The 17,064-nt window shown below is 42.7% G+C and overlaps 1 protein-coding gene across 1 annotated transcript in view; it reads right to left on the reverse strand.

Annotated features, from left to right (window-relative positions):
- PSMD12 (proteasome 26S subunit, non-ATPase 12) overlaps window positions 1–17,064 on the reverse strand; it is a 124,948-nt gene that overhangs the window by 82,043 nt on the left and 25,841 nt on the right. Inside the window, exon 3 of the mRNA XM_069199902.1 lies at window positions 3,119–3,247. Coding sequence (XP_069056003.1) covers window positions 3,119–3,247 — 129 coding nt within the window. The remainder of the gene's footprint in view (window positions 1–3,118; window positions 3,248–17,064) is intronic.

The following is a 17,064-nucleotide window of genomic DNA, read 5'->3' on the forward strand; positions in this document are numbered from 1 at the left end:
AGAAACAAGGGATTTTTTGTTTAATTTTTTTTAACTTGACATGAGGGGAGCGGCCCCTTGGGCAAGGGCTGATCCCCGGAAGGCCAAATTATTTTTAGGCCATTTCTGCCCCCATTGGGGCCGAAACCACTAGACACCAGGGATTATTATTATTATTTTTTTTTTTTTATATATACACTTACACATAAGAGGAGCAGCACCTTGGGCAAGGGCCCCTTATGGGGGTGGGGGGATATTTGTAGGCCCTTTCTGCCCCCCCCCCCCACCCCCTGGCATGGGGGGGGGGGGGGGGGGAAGGGGAAATCAGAAAACCCCTAGACACCAGGGATAATTGTTTTTTCTTTATATGTGGGGAGTGACCCCTTAGGCAAGGGTCGCTCCCCGGGGGGCCAAATTATTTTTTAAATATCTGTCCCCCAGGGACAGATCGGCCTAGAAGCCACTAGACACCAGGGCATTTCTTTTTTTCTTTTTTTATACTAACGCATAAGGGGAGCGGCCAACAAAAACAACTGGCCAACTACCTGGGTGAAATTAAGTTCTTGTAACTTTAGCTGCTTCTTCAACTGAATTGTGCAAGCCTGCTAATAAGTTTCTTAAAAGAAGACTAAACATGATCAAAGTGTAATTCCTTTGACTGCAAAAAATCAATTGTGCCCCCTCGCCTCGCATGTCGTCTGCTCAGAGCAACCCCAGACTAAGAAAAAAGTAGGTCCAAAACACACACTGTAACAATGAACAACGTTATTTATTGAGTACTTGATTGCGGCGCTCTGGGAGTAGTGGAAACAGGAAAAGGCATGAAAAATGAATGCTATTGTCTAATGGGAAGCAGAACTAAAAGAGGGGCAATTGAAATAGCCAATTAAAAAAAGATAGGCGGTATGTAACCAAACTATTAACAACAGGTTGATAAGCGACCGAGCAAGCGCCTTCTAGGCTAGACCACAAACAATCTTTGTGCCAAATTTGGTGTAATTCCTTCCAGTGGCTCAGGCGCTATTCCTGTTCAAAATCCCTACGGAAAAATGCATGGGGAAAAAGAGTTTTGAGACACCCCTACCCCCTTTTTTTGGCCCACACTTAAAGGATCACGCCGAAACTTTCCAGACAGACACTGAAATGAGCATCATATTTTCTTGGACAATTTCATGAAGATCCATCAAACAGTGCCAAAGGTATTAGCAAAACAAAAAAAAACACCTTTTCTAGAGAAACTAGGTCCTAACTATAACTACCTAGGTAACATACATATACACACACACACACACACACACACACACACACACACACAAGACTGATTTTAAAAAGAACTTACTTGTTTGAGAGTTGGCAGTGGTCCTGTGGACCATTGCCTAGTACCCCACAAACTTTTTTTTTTTTGTTTACATTCACAATAGGGAAGCGGTCAAATAGATTGCCACCCACACCCTTGCATAACTGAAAGTTAACAGGCATTTTTTCTTGGATGTCCATTTTTTTTTTAGAGCTACATAACGCCCCGTCACTTTTTAATCACCAAGAATTGTTTGTGTGCTTAACTTGAACTAGGAGGAACCACCCCCGGAAACGCATTGAGTAATAAAAAATATAAATACAAACATAAAAAAATACTACATCAAAAGGATTGCCATCCCCACCCTCGAGGCTGGTACCTTTTCAAAGATTTACAACAGCTATTTACCATTCATACTGAAGGATAGGAATCGCTATTTGAAATGAGTACCTACAACAGCTCTTTCAAATAGTGATAAATATCTAAATAAGTTTTAGTAATAAAAAAAGATAACCACCACTAAAATACGATTATTATATTGCAGTTGCAAAATCTGAATCAGAGTGTTTAAGACCTTGACAAGCTTTGTACATCTGTTCCAAAATGCCTTTTGAGAATTACGAACTATCACTCACATGAATGTTGTTTGGATCTTTCACACATGGGGTTTGCCAAGAAAAGTGAAAAATGAAAATGTGCACTTAGGTAACAATGAAAAAGGATGTTTTTCACAAGTCATTCTTAGTTATATCATATGGATAAGACAGAAACTCGAGGCGTGTATGTAGTCAATCAGAACTCTAATAATTCTATACGTTTCAGACTTGAAATCTGGAGACTCATCAACGTTAAATACCATATCAGGATGCATATGTTTGTGCTAAAGCTAATGTGGTGCGCCTAAGAGAGCGATTAATTTGTACGTAAAGCAAACTAAATAATCCTGATGAATGTTTGTTAGTATTTTCAGTTTAAGAAACAGCCTCCAACATATAAGAGAACAAAACAACATTTTCTTGTCAACTTGAGGTAAAAGCCTTAAATCAGAAGTGTGAGAGGTTTATGGAAAACTCAAGTAGTATCAATTACGTAGATAAGATTTATATTTCAGTCTGAGGAATGTTAGTGTTCCAACAATATCACACAGACTGTAAGGCATTGAGAGATTCTGGGGGAATGTTATTTGCTATAGCAAGTGTTCAAGAAGTCTACCTAATGACAATGTATTTAAAAAAAAAAAAGATCTCTTTTTCAAGTTATCCTTTATGGCTCAAGAAGAGGAGGCGTCCAGTTGATTAGCAAGTCAGACTAGTGATAGCCAGTGTCTGTTTTTGCCCTTATATCATACACTGCATAACTGACTATGGATTCAGAGAACAGCTTAACAGCACATTGATCCCACTGCACCTGGAATTCAGGCACCTTTTATTTTGGGGAAACATCTTCCTAAAGTGAGGTACAGGGTATTTCTGGTTAAGTTCAAAAGCTGCTTTATCTTATACCACAGTCTATTTGCACAATTCATTGATGAACTTGCATGAAGAACCATATAAAATGTAAAAAATACACAAGTATAAACATGCGCTTCAACTATTACCCTCAGAGAAATGGAAAACAACTGCTTTATGTCAGGGATCGGAGAATCTACAACTTAAACCCCAAGAAACACAACAGTGTCTGCAGGAATTTGGAGGCTACCATGGTAGCACAGAAGTGGGATCAGAAGAAAATAAAAATTCCATTAGGCTTAACAAATTGAAAGTGTACTAGAGCAGTATAACTTCTGACATAAGGCCATGACAGTAAGACATTTTGAAAGATATGAAATTGTTTTAAGCTCACTTGTTTCAGCTGACTCCTCCTTTTTGACAAAACAATAATGTTTTCATTAAGAAGGTCCCATTCCTTAGCTTCGTAACACATTTTCACCACAGCAACCAAAATACGAGACGTAGACACCATATCTGATGCCTGGAAAGGTATAAAAAAAATTGTTATAATTAAAAAAAAGAATTTGCTGAGCATAAAGTGCACCACATTTATACATACAGCTTTACATTTTGTTGATTTTCACATAACCAGCTACATCTGATATTGTTTTCTCAAAGATGAATCCAGCTCCTGGTATACTGCACATCCCTTTGCCTTCCACATATCTAGAAGTCCTTGTTGCTAGTCTAACAATCTGTAGCTCAACTAAAAAATGACATTTAAAATTTCAGCCACACATCTTTTTCATGAGGTTTATTCACTTTTATTTTGCTTGTAGGCCACATACTGCTCTGCAGTAACACTTTTGTCCCCGTGAGGCCTCTTTAGTTGAGTGCAGCTTGGTTCCAATGGCACAGTGAGCACAGGACCCACATCTGGGCGTGCGTATATATGGAAAATGTCACTTACCCAGTGTACATCTGTTCGTGGCATTAGTCGCTGCAGATTCACATGCTGTGCACATCCCGCCATCTGGTGTTGGGCTCGGAGTGTTACAAGTTGTTTTTCTTCGAAGAAGTCTTTTTTCGAGTCACGAGACCGAGGGACTCCTCCCATTTCGACTCCATTGCGCATGGGCGTCGACTCCATCTTAGATTGTTTTCCCCGCAGAGGGTGAGGTAGGAGTTGTGTATGCTAGTAATAGTGCCCATGCAATGGAGTGAATACGTATGTACATAATGAAGTTTAAAGTAATATATTTACAAATTTACAAATGTTCAAGATCAACTTCTAAATGGCTACAGGCTCCCGGGGAGGCGGGTGGGCACATGTGAATCTGCAGCGACTAATGCCACGAACAGATGTACACTGGGTAAGTGACATTTTCCGTTCGATGGCATGTGTAGCTGCAGATACACATGCTGTGCATAGACTAGTAAGCAGTTATCTCCCCAAAAGCGGTGGTTCAGCCTGTAGGAGTTGAAGTTGTTTGAAATAATGTTCGTAGTACAGCTTGACCTACTGTGGCTTGTTGTGCCGTTAACACATCTACACAGTAGTGTTTGGTAAATGTATGAGGCGTAGACCATGTTGCTGCCTTACATATTTCATTCATTGGAATATTTCCTAGAAAGGCCATGGTAGCACCTTTTTTTCTGGTTGAGTGTGCCTTTGGTGTAATAGGCAGCTCTCTCTTTACTTTAAGATAGCAGGTTTGAATACACTTAAATATCCATCTAGCAATGCCTTGTTTAGAAATTGGATTCCCTGTATGAGGTTTTTGGAAAGCAATAAATAGTTGTTTTGTTTTTCGAATTAGTTTTGTTCTGTCAATGTAGTACATTAGTGCTCTTTTGATGTCTAATGTATGCAGTGCTCTTTCAGCTACAGAATTGGCTGTGGGAAGAACACTGGCAATTCTACCGTTTGATTCAAGTGGAACGGTGAGATCACTTTTGGTAAAAAATGTGGATTTGTCCGTAGAACTACTTTATGCTTGTGTATTTGAATAAATGGTTCTTGTATGGTAAATGCTTGAATTTCACTCACTCTTCTTAGAGATGTGATGGCAATCAAAAATGCAACTTTCCATGTTAAGTATTGCATTTCACAAGAGTGCATGGGCTCAAAAGGTGGACCCATGAGTTGTGTTAAGACAATGTTGAGGTTCCATGAAGGAACTGGTGGTGTTCGTGGTGGTATAATTCTCTTTAGGCCATCCATAAATGCTTTTATGACTGGTATCCTAAATAATGAAGTTGAGTGCGTAATTTGCAGGTAGGCTGAAATTGCGGTCAGATGTATCTTTATTGAAGAGAAAGCTTTGACTTTTGCAATTGTAGTAAGTATCCTACTATATCTTTGGCAGATGCGTGTAAGGGTTGAATTTGATTATTATGGCAGTAATAAACAAATCTTTTCCACTTATTTGCATAGCAGTGTCTAGTGGTAGGTTTCCTAGCTTGTCTTATGACCTCCATACATTCTTGTGTGAGGTCTAAGTGTCCGAATTCTAGGATTTCAGGAGCCAAATTGCTAGATTCAGCGATGCTGGATTTGGGTGTCTGATCTGTTGTTTGTGTTGTGTTAACAGATCTGGTCTGTTTGGTAGTTTGACATGAGGTACTACTGAGAGGTCTAGTTGTCTTGCCCATGTCGGTGCTATTAGTATGAGTTTGAGTTTGTTTTGACTCAATTTGTTTACTAGATATGGAAGGAGTGGGAGAGGGGGAAAAGCGTAAGCAAATATCCCTGACCAGCTTATCCATAACGCATTGCCCTGAGACTGATCTTGTGGGTACCTGGATGCGAAGTTTTGGCATTTTGAGTTTTCCTTAGTTGCAAATAGATCTATTTGTGGTGTTCCCCACATTTGAAAGTAAGTGTTTGGTATTTGGGGATGAATCTCCCATTCGTGGATCTGTTGGTGATCCCGAGAGAGATTGTCTGCTAACTGGTTCTGAATTCCTGGAATAAATTGTGCTATTAGGCGAATGTGGTTGTGAATCGCCCAATGCCATATTTTCTGTGTTAGGAGACACAACTGTGTCGAGTGCGTGCCTCCCTGTTTGTTTAGGTAATACATTGTTGTCATGTTGTCTGTTTTGACAAGAATGTGTTTGTGGCTTATTATGGGTTGAAATGCTGAGTGCTAGAAATACCGCTAACAGTTCTAAGTGATTTATGTGAAACTGTTTTTGCTGTATGTCCCATTGTCCTTGGATGCTGTGCTGATTGAGGTGTGCTCCCCACCCTATCATGGAAGCATCTGTTGTTATTACGTATTGTGGCACTGGGTCTTGGAAAGGCCGCCCTTGGTTTAAATTTATACTGTTCCACCATTGAAGCGAGATGTATGTTTGGCGGTCTATCAACACCAGATCTAGAAGCTGACCCTGTGCTTGTGACCATTGTGATGCTAGGCACTGTTGTAAGGGCCGCATGTGCAACCTTGCGTTTGGGACCATGGCTATGCATGAAGACGTCATGCCTAGTAGTTTCATCACCAGTTTGACTTGTATCTTTTGATTTGGATACATGGTCTGTATCACATTGTGAAATGTGTGAACTCTTTGTGGACTTGGAGTGGCAATCCCTTTTGCTGTGTTGATTGTTGCTCCTAAGTATTGCTGTGTTTGACACAGCAGAAGGTGTGACTTTGTGTAGTTGATTGAGAAACCTAGTTTGTGGAGGATTTCTATGACATATTTTGTGTGTTGTGAATACTGTCTTAGCGTGTTGGTTTTGATTAACCAATCGTCTAGGTACGGGAACACATGTATTTGCTGCCTTCTGATATGTGCAGCTACTACTGCTAAGCATTTTGTAAAAACTCTTGGTGCAGTTGTTATTCCGAATGGCAACACTTTGAATTGGTAATGTATCCCTTGGAATACAAACCTTAGGTACTTTCTGTGTGAAGGATGTATTGGTATATGGAAATATGCATCCTTTAGGTCTAGTGTTGTCATGTAGTCTTGTTGTTTGAGCAGTGGGATTACGTCTTGTAATGTAACCATGTGAAAGTGATCTGATTTGATGTAGGTATTTAATGTTCTGAGATCTAGTATAGGTCTCAGACTCTTGTCTTTTTTGGGTATCAGAAAGTACAGGGAGTAAACTCCTGTGTTTATTTGTTGTTTTGGTACTAACTATATTGCTTCTTTTTGTAGCAATGCCTGAACTTCTAGTCCTAGAAGATCTATATGTTGTTTTGACATATTGTGTGTTTTCGGTGGGATGTTTGGAGGGAATTTGATAAATTCTATGCAATAACCATGCTGGATAATTGCTAAGACCCAAGTGTCTGTTGTTATTTCCTCCCAATATTTGTAAAACTTGGTTAGTCTCCCCCCCACAGGTGTTATGTGTTGGGGATTTGTGACCTTGAAGTCACTGCTTGTTTGGAGGAGTTTTGGGACTTTGGAACTTTCCTCTATTCCTTTGAAATTGTCCCCCTCTATATTGTCCCCGAAAACCTCCCCGCTGATACTGGCTCTGGTAAGTGGGCTTTGTTTGTGAGGTTGTGGCTTCTGTGGTTTGCCCTCGAAACCCCCCTCGAAATTGTGTCTTTCGAAATGTGCCTCTGCTCTGTGGGGAGTAGAGTTCGCCCATGGCTTTGGCCGTGTCAGTGTCTTTCTTAAGTTTTTCGATCGCAGTGTCCACCTCCGGCCCAAACAACTGCTGTCCGTTGAATGGCATATTCAGCACAGCTTGCTGTATCTCTGGTTTAAATCCTGATGTACGCAGCCATGCATGTCTCCTTATTGTTACTGCTGTGTTGACAGTTCTAGCAGCTGTGTCTGCAGCATCCATTGCTGACCGTATCTGATTATTGGAGATACCCTGTCCTTCTTCTACTACTTGCTGCGCTCTTTTTTTGAACTCCTTGGGTAAATGTTCAATAAGGTGTTGCATCTCATCCCAATGGGCCCTATCATATCTGGCTAGCAAAGCTTACGAATTTGCAATACGCCACTGGTTTACTGCCTGTGCCGCCACCCTTTTGCCTGCAGCATCGAATTTTCGACTTTCTTTATCTGGAGGTGGTGCATCTCCTGAAGTATGAGAGTTGGCTCTTTTGCGCGCTGCTCCCACTACAACAGCGTCTGGTGTTAGCTGTTGGTGGCGGTTTATATTTTTTATCTACTCTTGGAGTAATGGCTCTCCCTTTAACAGGCTCCTCAAACACTTGTTTGGAGTGTTTTAGCATTCCAGGTAGCATAGGAAGACTCTGATATTGGCTGTGTGTGGACGACAGTGTATTAAAAAGAAAGTCGCCTTCAATGGGCTCTGAATGAAGGCTGACATTATGAAATGCCGCTGCTCTTGATACCACCTGTGCGTAGCCTGTACTATCCTCTGGTGGCGATGGTTTAGCTGGATGGTTTAGCTGGATAGCATTCTGGACTATTATCTGACACTGGTGCGTCATAAAGGTCCCATGCGTCAGGGTCATCTTGACTCATTCCTGTATGAGTTGGGGATTGCATCATTGGTGGAGTGGCTACCGGTGATGGTTGCGGAGAGTGATGTGGGGATGGTGGCGGTGTTACTTGTTTAGCCACCTTTGCGTGTGGCTGTTTGTCCTTGTCTTGGAAGGCAAGCTTGCGTTTCATTTTGACTGGAGGAAGAGTGCTGATCTTCCCTGTATCTTTTTGAATAAAGAGCCGTCTTTGTGTGTGATCTGGCTCTATTGCCTGTAATTCCTGTCCAAATCTATGGGTCTTCATTTGTGTGGACAGTCCTTGTTCCTCAGTGTAGGAACTTGTTTTCGGTTCAGAGGCCGGATATTTCGGTACCGAAACCTTTTCGGCTGCTTTTTTCAGCTCCGACTAAACCTTTTTTTACTTTCGGCGTCGTGCTCTCTCGGTGCCGACCCGTTTCGGTGCCGCTGTCTCGGTGCCGAATCTTCTCTGAGCCACTATCTCGGGCCCGAGATTGCTGTGTGCCGGTATCTCGACCGGAGTCGGATGACTTCGACACCAGCTCGCCCTTTTTCGGTGCCGATGAACGGTCACCTACTTTTCGGGTTAAGCCATGGCCTGTTGGCGGTGGCATCCCCTGGGCTTTAGCGCTTTTCTCGTGAATTCTTGGTTTCGACGTCTTACTCACGGTTTTCGGCGTTTCCTCGGGATCGATCTCCTCAGAGTCCGACTCCTGGGTGGAGAAGGTTTCTTCCTCCTCCTCGAAACGCTCTTGTCCTGTCGGCGCCGACGCCATTTGCAGTCTTCTTGCTCTTCGGTCCCTGAGTGTCTTCCTGGACCGAAACGCTCGACAGGCCTCACAAGTATCCTCCTTGTGTTCTGGTGACAAACACAAGTTACAGACCAGATGTTGATCTGTATATGGATACTTGTTATGGCATTTTGGACAGAAGCGGAATGGGGTCCGTTCCATCAGCCTTGAAGAGACACGTGGCCAGGCCGACCAGGCCCCGACGGGGATGGAAAAAAAACCCAAAGGGCCACCGGAGCTCTTCTTAATTCGGTGTTGATCTGTTGTAACTAACCCGATACCGAACGCAAACAATACCGACGATTTTTCCGAGATTCTAACTAACTTTCCGACCCGAAACACGGAGCGAAAAGGAACACGTCCGAACCAGATGGCGGAAAAAAAAACAATCTAAGATGGAGTCGACGCCCATGCGCAATGGAGTCGAAATGGGAGGAGTCCCTCGGTCTCGTGACTCGAAAAAAGACTTCTTCGAAGAAAAACAACTTGTAACACTCCGAGCCCAACACCAGATGGCGGGATGTGCACAGCATGTGTATCTGCAGCTACACATGCCATCGAACATATATATATATATATATATATTTTTTTTTTTTTTTTTTTTTTTTAAACATTGCACTTAAGCCTTCACAATGAAATTATTTTTGAAAAAGTGATGAGTCAGGGCCACATGCCACCACAGGTTAGACCCAGCCATACAAGGGAAATTAATTTGATCATTCCATCCATAATTTTTTGTATTTTACTTTGTAATGCCTAACGTGAAATGGGTATGCCCAGATGTGGATTCCATACACTCTGTGCCACTGGAACCACACGATACCCAACTGATGAGATCCAAATAGACTGGACCCAGTCTAGGGATGCTTGAATTCTGGTTCAGAGATGACAAGGCTTGGCACTTTGGGCTTCACTGTTCCTACTGGAGCAGGCTCAATGCCGATTTGCATAGGGGTGAAAGTACAGCCAAATACTCACTTGAAGGACAAAAGATGTATTTTATTTCACCACTAACAATTGAAAGGGAAATATAACATTCACAAACAATTAGGGTTCAGGCTCTAGTGCTTCATAGGCAGTTTCCTGTGTCCCACTCCCTCCTTGCTCTAGCGATAGTGGTTATTTTCAAATCACTATAGGCAACATCCAGGGAAACCGCACTTGTAGTATGAGTCTCAAGGGTCCACTCTGACTCCATTTTAAAGTCAAGAGCTTCAGTGTTGCAGAGCTATCTAGCGAACATGTTCTCCTAGGGTGAAGCTAGCTGAATTCAGTCTTACTCACATCTGCAAGATCAGAGCATCCAGAGTTCCTGAGCGTGCCCTCTCTGTGGGCACCAGAGTTGCAACGGCTGATTCAGGTGAGCAAAATGCACGCAGTCCAGACCCAGGCTGCACTTGGCGATCCCCCAAGTTCCTCACACATGGTCACATTCTCACAGCAACCATAGGTTTTTCACAGCTCCTACTGGTAGACTCATTCAATGTTTTGATAGAGAGAAGATGATGCAAAATTCCTGATGCTGGCCCTGCGTCCCGATGTAAGTACGTGCATGATTTCAGGACATCATCACTCCACAAGTAACACTCCGTCAAGTCCACTTCTTGCTAATTTTGGTGACCCCTCTGGCATACAGGGCACACCAAACCACTGCTATTCACGTTCACAGACCTGGTTGGCACAGCAGAAGCCTGCACGGTGGCCCCTCCTAGCATACAAGATCGCCAAACCTTCACTGCAGACAAGCTCTGGCCTAGTCTGCACAGGCCTCTTTTAAGTGTACTGGGCAAGTCTGGTCGTCTCCCCTTCAGTGTTTTTTTTATTTATTTTTTATTTATTTTTAAATCAAGCTTTCACAAATGCATCAAAACACAAATCTGACTTAGTGGGAGTCGGGGTTGGGGGCACCAGTCTCCTAAAACATAATCCACGGTCTGCCAGGTATTGTGACATTCACAGGCACACATACACAGAGTATATGCATTTGGTGTACGCACACTGAACAGGCGCATTATCCCTCATGTATTGTACCACTCACTGGCACACATACATCCAGCACGTGCATTTACCATACATGTACTGACCTTTACATTATCCTTGTAGTGTCCTCTTCCAAGACAAAAATACATCCAGCTTATATATATATATATATATATATACCACTTATGAGCTGCACAGCACTTCACAACAACCTGATGTAGGCCATGTGGTGAGTTAAGAATACAGGAACAGAACTTTGAATGAGTAACCTCGGTCACTGAAGTGAGGCCTACAGGCTCAAAGAGGACCTGTTAACTCCTACTGATCACTACTACACAGTATGCTGCCACCACTGTGCTCATGAGATTTTGATTAATTGTATGTCTTTTTCATTGATACTTTTAAATGGTTTCCTTTGAGACATTGTTGCAGATACACATTTATACCCAAGTCTCAACTGGGTTCTTCGCATTCCCTATTGTAGATACTCTTAAATCCCAGTAAAGGAAGTAGCCTTTCACCACCACCAAGGTAGCGCTTTGGGCACCCCTCCTGGTCCAACAAGTCAGTAATACGTGAGACAGGCCTTCGTCATGGCGCTAATGCATAATCAATCCTTCCCTATGACAATAAAAATCAGCATAAGGGATTCAGACATCAGATAAGTTTGGGCACTCAGGGCAGGGATACACATCTAATACCATGCTTTCTTCTATCCGAACACCTTTGTTACCCTGATTTGACACCAAACTGGTAAATGGAGCCAACACAGCTGTGCAAAAGGTACTAGGAGGATTCTGCAATTAATGTGAAAGGAAGAAAAATAACATTTTAATCATGAAAGATTTGTATGTCTTAATTATTAAGGTGATCTTCCACTTAATTGAACAAAAAAAAATCATATGAGCAATACACTGTCCTCTACTACAATCAGACAGGCTACATAGAAGCTGAATCTGCAGTCGATGTGCACATTTGTGAAATTCTACTCTCAATTGTGTTGTTCTAGAGAAGCCTCCGTGGGATTGCCAATTTGTATGCTTTCCTCAAATTTGTGTGAAAACTATGGATTGTGACAATTTATGTGGCAAAAGACAAACACAAATTCTGCAGATAACTGCCATTATTTGAATGCAACTGAAACCCCATTTCCAAATCAAATGATAAAAAACAGGATCTTCAAACACCTCCAATTATAACTACGTTGTGTCGACAGCTTGGGAATGCACAGCAGATGATAGTCCAAGAATGGCACTGAGGGCACAGCTACATTGTAGTATTGCATGGGGAAAGCTTGGAAAAAAGGTTAGGTGGTAAAAGGACCCATTTCAGTTTCTTTATCATACCCAGACCTTACTACAGAAGTACAACAGTAATTTGGTCTCCATGATTAGCAAAAGCCGATACAAGTGAATACTCCAGCAGGATACAAGAGCATGAAAACAATCCACAATTGATTTTCTAACATGATCATTTCTGGAACATAGAAGAGAAACATGTACCTGTCTCTGCTCCACTAGTTTTGAACATAATACACATTTGATCTATTTATTTAAATAATATTCATTTTTGTCAAACCTGTGGATTTGTGAACATTAAAAAGGGAGCAAACAATTGCTGTATTAGACTGTAAAGCCCTTCTTAAAAAACCATGGTGGCTTTTTCACACAGTCGCATGTCCCGCAGACAAATGAAGGACATAAATTGCAGCTGTATCTACAAGGTTTATCACTACTTCATGGAAACTCGTTTTATCATATGTTCTTTTACATTGGGTTTCATACTCTGGAGGACATTCAATGCCCCAGGCCATCATAATTTTGGTGCCAGGTGAAAGTGCTCTTCAAAGGCAATAAGATTCAACTTCAGCTTTCATGCATTTTGGGGTCTGTCTATTCAATGTTTTATGGTTCACTGTAGAACTTTACTTTGGCTTTATCTAGTAGATAATCTAAGTATTTCAGAAATACACAAACATAAATAGTAGAGGCCAGCTCTGGCGTTGTGCAGCAGCATTGTTACATGTCTTGTTTGTACAGCAGTCCATCCTAGGCACAGGTCAAGAAATATTTCTACATCCCAACTTGATGCAGATAAATTATGTTGCACGCTAATTTAACCTCACTAGATTAATCCAAAATCGAGGTTGTAATATCTAGTAATGCAGTTAGGGCCATTTTCTGTTCTAAAACCAGACAGCCAGTCTCCCAGGGACAGTGTTGAATTTATAAATGCCTGTACTTAAAATGGTATGTGCGTTTTGAAGACTTAGAATAAAACTAGTATTAGAGGCAGGTGCTGTTATGTGCACATGGATCGAGTGACGGTTTTATCAGGCAGTGACCCAAAATAGTTTTAAGCAATTGGGAATAAATGTGTCCTCGTAGGAATTATCAATAAAGCATACAATTGCAGACACTAACTTCTCAGAGATCTAGATAATAGGGGAAAAAAGGCAAGGAGCCCCTCCCTACAAAATGTTTATTTTTACTGTGTTATATAAACAACACTTTTGGGATGAAGTTAAATAGATATCCATACTACAAGTTTAAGCAGCAATACTTTCACCGGAGTCGCCTCCTTTACAGTCTGCATTTTATCACCCATTTACCTGTATCATTCAGAATGAGCTGTGTGTTAATACAATATTATTTAAACATTAACAAGTTAAACTATATGTAGATGGTGGATTTTAATACAATCTAAAACCTGCAAGAAAAGTACTTGACAAGCTAAAGAAGAAAGGAAACTAACCCACAAAAGGAGGCAGAATATGTCTTGGTCATTGGAGACCATCCTGCAACACTTATGTACCTCCTGGAATCGTACAAAGTAGTTTCTCATAAAATGCTACGATTCATAAACAAACCTGCTACTGCAGGCGAATTCCTAATATCCAGAGGATATGCACCAAGTGCTGTGAATTTAATACCAACCTTGAAACACAGTGTATGAGTGGACTGACTTTCACCTGGTAGGATCAAAGATTCTTAGTCATACATTAAAAATGGGAACCTTCTTAGAAGGGACAGGATGGAAAATTCAAATATCAAAAATCACATTCCAAAGAAAGCAGAGCTAGACATATTAAGCTCATACAAATCAATGCTACCACTTAATTTGCAGTTAGGTAAGACTATTCTTGCACATCCAGACAGCAGTAGTAATAACATCATAACACTCTTAATCAATATTAGTATGAAGGAATCACAATCACCAATATGCCTCCAGATCTCAGCATGCATTATCATTCATGTTCCAGCTTTACAAATACTTCAGAAATGCAATAAATGTTTTTACCAAAACACCACACTGCCAGTTTCTGAAAGTACACTGTACTATAAAATACAATATTTCCATTTTGGATACATATGCTTAAATTTACCAAATAGAAGTTTGCTGTTTCCATCAAACACTCACGTGTCACTTGTAAAGAGATTCTGCACAGCAAGCACATTTATCACTTTCTTCAATTACTATGCAAGATCATCATATGGCAAAGGTTTTCAACACCACTCTGTCAGGAACGGCCAGGATTGAGGCAAGAATACCCAATGCACAATGTAACACACACAGAAAACACCCATAATGTAGCCAAGAGCCATTATACCACACACAAATGTTCTTGTGAAAGCCACAATTGTGTCAAGAAAGTCTACAACATATCAACAGTGGGCACCATTATGACTGTCTTACCATCATAAAAAGGGTAGCCACAAATATGGCCAACATGCTAACAATATTTCAAGGCTAGGTGTAGGAAGTTGGCTCTGTATGTGCTATTTCAAAGTAAGGAATAGCATGCACAGAGTCCAAGGGTTCCCCTTAGAGGTAAGATAGTGGCAAAAAGAGATAATACTAATGCTCTATTTTGTGGTAGTGTGGTCGAGCAGTAGGCTTATCCAAGGAGTAGTGTTAAGCATTTGTTGTACATACACATAGACAATAAATGAGGTACACACACTCAGAGACAAATCCAGCCAATAGGTTTTTGTACAGAAAAATATATTTTCTTAGTTTATTTTAAGAACCACAGGTTCAAATTCTACATGTAATATCTCATTCGAAAGGTATTGCAGGTAAGTACTTTAGGAACTTCAAATCATAAAAATTGCATGTATACTTTACAAGTTATTGACAAATAGCTGTTTTAAAAGTGGACACTTAGTGCAATTTTCACAGTTCCTGGGGGAGGTAAGTTTTTGTTAGTTTTACCAGGTAAGTAAGACACTTACAGGGTTCAGTTCTTGATCCAAGGTAGCCCACCGTTGGGGGTCTAGAGCAACCCCAAAGTCACCACACCAGCAGCTCAGGGCCGGTCAGGTGCAGAGTTCAAAGTGGTGCCCAAAACACATAGGCTAGAATGGAGAGAAGGGGGTGCCCCGGTTCCGGTCTGCTTGCAGGTAAGTACCCGCGTCTTCGGAGGGCAGACCAGGGGGGTTTTGTAGGGCACCGGGGGGGACACAAGCCCACACAGAAATTTCACCCTCAGCAGCGCGGGGGCGGCCGGGTGCAGTGTAGAAACAGGCGTCGGGTTCGCAATGTTAGTCTATGAGAGATCTCGGGATCTCTTCAGCGCTGCAGGCAGGCAAGGGGGGGGTTCCTCGGGGAAACCTCCACTTGGGCAAGGGAGAGGGACTCCTGGGGGTCACTTCTCCAGTGAAAGTCCGGTCCTTCAGGTCCTGGGGGCTGCGGGTGCAGGGTCTCTCCCAGGCGTCGGGACTTTAGGTTCAAAGAGTCGCGGTCAGGGGAAGCCTCGGGATTCCCTCTGCAGGCGGCGCTGTGGGGGCTCAGGGGGGACAGGGTTTGGTACTCACAGTATCAGAGTAGTCCTGGGGTCCCTCCTGAGGTGTTGGATCGCCACCAGTCGAGTCGGGGTCGCCGGGTGCAGTGTTGCAAGTCTCACGCTTCTTGCGGGGAGCTTGCAGGGTTCTTTAAAGCTGCTGGAAACAAAGTTGCAGCTTTTCTTGGAGCAGGTCCGCTGTCCTCGGGAGTTTCTTGTCTTTTCGAAGCCGGGGCAGTCCTCAGAGGATGTCGAGGTCGCTGGTCCCTTTGGAAGGCGTCGCTGGAGCAGGATCTTTGGAAGGCAGGAGACAGGCCGGTGAGTTTCTGGAGCCAAGGCAGTTGTCGTCTTCTGGTCTTCCTCTGCAGGGGTTTTCAGCTAGGCAGTCCTTCTTCTTGTAGTTGCAGGAATCTAATTTTCTAGGGTTCAGGGTAGCCCTTAAATACTAAATTTAAGGGCGTGTTTTAGGTCTGGGGGGTTAGTAGCCAATGGCTACTAGCCCTGAGGGTGGGTACACCCTCTTTGTGCCTCCTCCCAAGGGGAGGGGGTCACAATCCTAACCCTATTGGGGGAATCCTCCATCTGCAAGATGGAGGATTTCTAAAAGTTAGAGTCACTTCAGCTCAGGACACCTTAGGGGCTGTCCTGACTGGCCAGTGACTCCTCCTTGTTTTTCTCATTATTTTCTCCGGCCTTGCCGCCAAAAGTGGGGCCTGGCCGGAGGGGGCGGGCAACTCCACTAGCTGGAGTGTCCTGCTGGGTTGGCACAAAGGAGGTGAGCCTTTGAGGCTCACCGCCAGGTGTGACAATTCCTGCCTGGGGGAGGTGTTAGCATCTCCACCCAGTGCAGGCTTTGTTACTGGCCTCAGAGTGACAAAGGCACTCTCCCCATGGGGCCAGCAACATGTCTCGGTTTGTGGCAGGCTGCTAAAACTAGTCAGCCTACACAGATAGTCGGTTAAGTTTCAGGGGGTACCTCTAAGGTGCCCTCTGGGGTGTATTTTACAATAAAATGTACACTGGCATCAGTGTGCATTTATTGTGCTGAGAAGTTTGATACCAAACTTCCCAGTTTTCAGTGTAGCCATTATGGTGCTGTGGAGTTCGTGTTTGACAAACTCCCAGACCATATACTCTTATGGCTACCCTGCACTTACAATGTCTAAGGTTTTGTTTAGACACTGTAGGGGTACCATGCTCATGCACTGGTACCCTCACCTATGGTATAGTGCACCCTGCCTTAGGGCTGTAAGGCCTGCTAGAGGGGTGTCTTACCTATACTGGATAGGCAGTGAGAGGCTGGCATGGCACCCTGAGGGGAGTGCCATGTCGACTTACTCGTTTTGTCCTCACTAGC

This window comes from Pleurodeles waltl, chromosome 7 (assembly GCF_031143425.1).
Source record: "Pleurodeles waltl isolate 20211129_DDA chromosome 7, aPleWal1.hap1.20221129, whole genome shotgun sequence".
In the NCBI taxonomy this organism is placed as follows: Eukaryota; Metazoa; Chordata; class Amphibia; order Caudata; family Salamandridae; genus Pleurodeles; species Pleurodeles waltl.